General features: G+C 70.4%; 1 protein-coding gene across 1 annotated transcript; it reads right to left on the bottom strand.

The window, feature by feature from the left end:
• Window positions 1–531: 531 nt before the first annotated feature.
• On the bottom strand, window positions 532–2,642 carry SYT8 (synaptotagmin 8). The gene is given in 9 exon segments (XM_055079562.1): window positions 532–776; window positions 882–1,004; window positions 1,099–1,123; window positions 1,125–1,205; window positions 1,290–1,436; window positions 1,505–1,672; window positions 1,798–1,896; window positions 2,269–2,435; window positions 2,549–2,642. Coding segments are annotated over 9 exon segments (1,149 nt in total).
• Between the last annotated feature and the right edge of the window lie 1,497 nt (window positions 2,643–4,139).

The following is a 4,139-nucleotide window of genomic DNA, read 5'->3' on the forward strand; positions in this document are numbered from 1 at the left end:
GCTGAGCCCCCAAAGGCCCAGGGCGGCTTCCGAAGGCATCTACTGCCCCCTGCTGCTCGTGAAGGGGACGCCCCGCGGTCACCATCCGGAGGGTTGGGGGCCCTCAGGGGCTGGGGCGGTCCCTGGGATTGGGCTCCCCTCTGTCCACTGTCACCATCCCCCAAATATCTCCCACTCGCCCCCTGGGTCCCCAGGGGCCCATCGCTCACTCTCCAGCTGTCACCGATGGGGAGGGCTTCCCATCTCCCAGCATCACCCCCCTTGGGCCTGGAAGGGCCCCTTCACCCTCACTCGGGGGTCAGGCATGGGTCAGAGCCCTCAGGGCCTGGCTGAGCCTGGAGAGGAGACCCTCTCCTTGTCCTTGGGAGGGGGCCGTGGCGATGTCAGTGGAGCCCCTGGCCCTGCTGTGTCCACAGGGCTCAGGAAGGACGCACAGCCACAGGGGAGAAAGCGTTTATTGTAGTGGGTCCCCAGCGCAGCCTGCACGGGGCCCGTGGCCCAGCCCGGGGAGACCGAGGGCCGAGGCTGTTTTCAGGAGGCAGGCAAAGGCAGGCGCAGGTGGGGCTGCGAGGCCAGGGCCCGGTCCACCTCCCTGGCCGGCTGCAGGCGGTGCCACTGGGCGATGGGCGGCCGGGCGTGGGCCAGCATGTCTGCCCAGCGCTGTAGGGGTTGACCAGAGGCCCGGGCGCCCAGCACAACCTTGCTCACGGGCTCGGCCTGGAACTGTGGGCCCTGGGCCCGGACGGCCAGCACCAGAGCCACGCTCTGGGTAGAGGCAGGCAGAGGTGCGGTGCGACGGAGAGAAAGACAGCCGTCAGTTTGGCCCTGAGCGAGGTTCCACCTGCCCCCTCCTCCAGGCAGCCCACCCGGATCTGGCTGAAAGGCAGGCACAAGGAAGGTGAAGGCCTCGTTGAAGTAAGGGGTGGCCGTACCCTTCCTGGCAGATGTCTTTCTCTTCTTCCACTTCCTCTGGTTCAGCACAAGCTGAAACTTCACGTAGGGCTCTGGGCAAGTGCGAGGGGTCATAGGGCGTCCCAGGTCTGAGGGCTGAGCACAGGGTTCCCCCCGTGCGTGTGGAAGGGCAGGTCCGGCTCTCACCTGCCAGAACTGGGCTCAGGCCTCGGGGCCTCCAGCACGACCACGGTCAGCCAGCCCGAGCCGGGCACGTCCTGGAGCGAGAAGCACACCTCCTCCAACTGCTCGGGCTGCGGGCAGCAGGAAGAGCCTCAGCTCCCCTGCCGGGCACGCCGGGCAGGGCGGGACCGGAGCCCGGGGGGCAGCAGGCTCACCTCGGCAGTGCTGGGCGGGCCCGGTGGGCGCCAGAGCTCCAGGACGGGCTGCAGGTCCACGGTGGCCAGCGGCTCGCGCTGGGAGAAGCACTTGTAGCTCAGCACCTGCACCCACAGGGTGGTCCGGGGCAGCTCCACGGGGGGGACCTGCGGGGAGGGGAGCGAGCGGCCCCCGCTGCCCGGCCCAGGCCCCTGGCCGCCCGGCCCCGACTCACGTGGAGGGAGCAGGTCTCTTCGCACGTGGGGCAGAGGGCACCGCGGTGCACCTTCGTCTCGTGCCTGCACCCGGCCTCAGGGCAGAGGCTGACGCGGGCCTAGGGGTCCACCGTGCCGCCTGGGTCCCGGGGCCTCAGGTCCGCGGCCTACTTGAGGCCCACCTTGATCTAGGAGCCAGGGGGCGTGTCAGCCAGGGCCCCTTCCTGGTCAGCCCCGCACCGCCCAGCACCCAGTGCCCGCCCTTTTCCCCCATCGCCCCTCCAAACTCCCGCACATCCTCGGGGCCCCTCGCCTCCTGGCTTCCAAAGTCGTACTCCAGACAGACAGCTGCAGGCGCTCCCACTGCCGGGCCCCCAGGGCCAGGCTCCACGTTACCCACATCTGGCTGCACCTGGGGGGTATCACGGGCTGGCGACAGCGGCTGCTGGGACCATGCCCCCACCAGAGCCCCGGCGTGCCAGGCAGCGGGTCCAGGATGGGTCACACCTCCAGGCCAGGCCACCGGAAGGGCTCACACCCCAGCTCAGCTCCGTGGGACCGGCCGTAACTGCCCCAGGTCCACCTCTCAGCCCCTGCCCTCCTCCAGAACTGCTGTGGCTCCTGCAGCCCACACCCTCCCTCACCTGGTTCATCGCCTCGCCGGCCAGGCGGCCCCCCGCCTCTGCTCTGGGCAGACCAGACCATGCTGGGGGCTGAGCTCGTCCCCAAGCCTGGACCTTGAGCTGCCTCCCGGCACTGACCCAGCTGGGGGCCCGCTTCTCACCAGGTGGGGGTTGACGGTGCTGCAGGCACTGCCCAGGCCCACGGCCTCCTCGTCTCCGGGCTCTTTCCCGTGGCGGCCGCGGCGGCAACAGCAGATGGCACAGAGCAGGCAGGAAACAGCGAGGACGCCAGCCACGGGCGCAGTGGCTGAGAGCGCCCAGCGGAGCCCTGGGGGCAGGGCGGGGGGAGCACAGAGATGGGCCTGAGATGCAGCCATGGACAGCGGCTGCCACCCACCCAGCCGGGCCATCCCCAAGCCCCTCCCAGAGGTCCCGAAACTCAGGGGATCCGGGCGACCAGGTCCGGAATGAGCCCTGGTACAGCCGTGGAGCCCGCCGGGGCCCGGGCGCTGTGGGGGCCTGGGGGGCGCCCCATGTCCTCACCCTGCTGGCCTGGAGCAAACAGCCGGGGCAGCCAGGTCACTTGTGAGGGTAGCCCCTTGGGCCCCTGCCTACAGTCCCATCTGCCCAGCAGCGGCCAGCTCAGCCCGTCTGGGCAAGGAGTCGGCCCGGGGCGGCCCGGGCGAGGGTTCCGAATGGCACCGACGGGGGGGGGGCGGCGCTGGGCCTCGGCCAAGGTGCGGGCTTAGCTGCCGCGGGCCTGGCCTCCCACCACCTCCCCTAGCCCCCAGCCCAGCCAAGCGGGCCAGGCCTGGGCAGCCCGGGCCCTGGCCTCGCTGGCCCTCGCCGAGGAGCCCTCCCTCTCCTCCCCGCAGGGCCTCTCCCTCCAGGAAGCCCCCTCCCACCTGACCTCTCTCCCGGGGCCCTCCTGGGGGTCGCCACTGGGGTCCCATCCTGGCCCACCCGCCACCCCACCCCCGACCTCGGGCCCACCATGGTTTGCCACTGACATAGGTGGAGCGTGTTTACGTGTGGGTCCCGGGCCCTGGAGCACCTGGGAGCCTGGGGACGGAGGCCCTGAGGGGTAGGGGCTCTGCTAGGGTCATGGGGGAGGGAAGGGGTGAGGAGTGGGGGTCTCTGCCTGCGGGAGCTCCGTCCGTGTGAGCAAGTCTGGGCTGAAGGTGCATTCCCGGCGCCTGGGGAGGAGGGTGAGGTGGGGGCAGGCAGGGGCGGGTGTAGCTGGGAGAGGCCAGAACATTCCTGCCTACTACCTGCCCTGCCGCCCTTCAGAGCTCCGCCTGCTTTGCTCGGGGGTGGGAAGGAGGGTGGGCCCGGCTCTGCTGTGGGCCCGGCTCTGCTGCGGCCTCGCCGGGGAGGAGCGCGCCCCGCAGGGACCCGCTCAGCCCGCACGCTGGGACCCCAGGCCCACGGCTGGTCTCTCTGGCTCAGCCTCCCCCGGCTGCCCTTCCTCCCAGGAGCACTGGCAGCCATGTCACAAGGACCAAGCCCAGGCCCCACTCCAGGAATAACCAGGCATCGGAGCCGTATCCCTGGGCCTCTGCGCTCCCTGCCCAGCCACGTGCCAGCGTGGGGAGGGACCGAAGCAGCCCCACGGTGATCTGAGAGACCCCTCCCACCCCCCATGCACACGGCTAAATGCCCCACTGCCGGCACCAAGCCAGCCTGTTTGCAGGAGGGGCCACAGCTCAAAGCTCACAGCTCAAAGCCCCAGCTCGGCCTCCCCTTCCCCCGCAAACGCGCGTGTCTTGTCCCCGTGAGGTCTTTGGAGGATAAGCCATCTGAGGCTCGCAGCAGGGCAGAGGCCAGGCCGGGGGCGGGGGGGGGGGGGGGCGGTCCACACGCGCAAGGAAGGGACGTCGAGGCGGCCTGTGCACCGGCCCCGGCTCAGAAGGAGGGCCCGGCTTGCTTTACTGTCTGCTGCAGCCGACGTAAAGTTCTAACCATTTGGAACTAGAGGCTGTACGTTTCCTGCCTGGGCCCCACAAATTATGGAGCGGGTTCTGGCTGGGGG

This window comes from Physeter macrocephalus, chromosome 18 (assembly GCF_002837175.3).
Source record: "Physeter macrocephalus isolate SW-GA chromosome 18, ASM283717v5, whole genome shotgun sequence".
NCBI lineage: Eukaryota > Metazoa > Chordata > Mammalia > Artiodactyla > Physeteridae > Physeter > Physeter macrocephalus.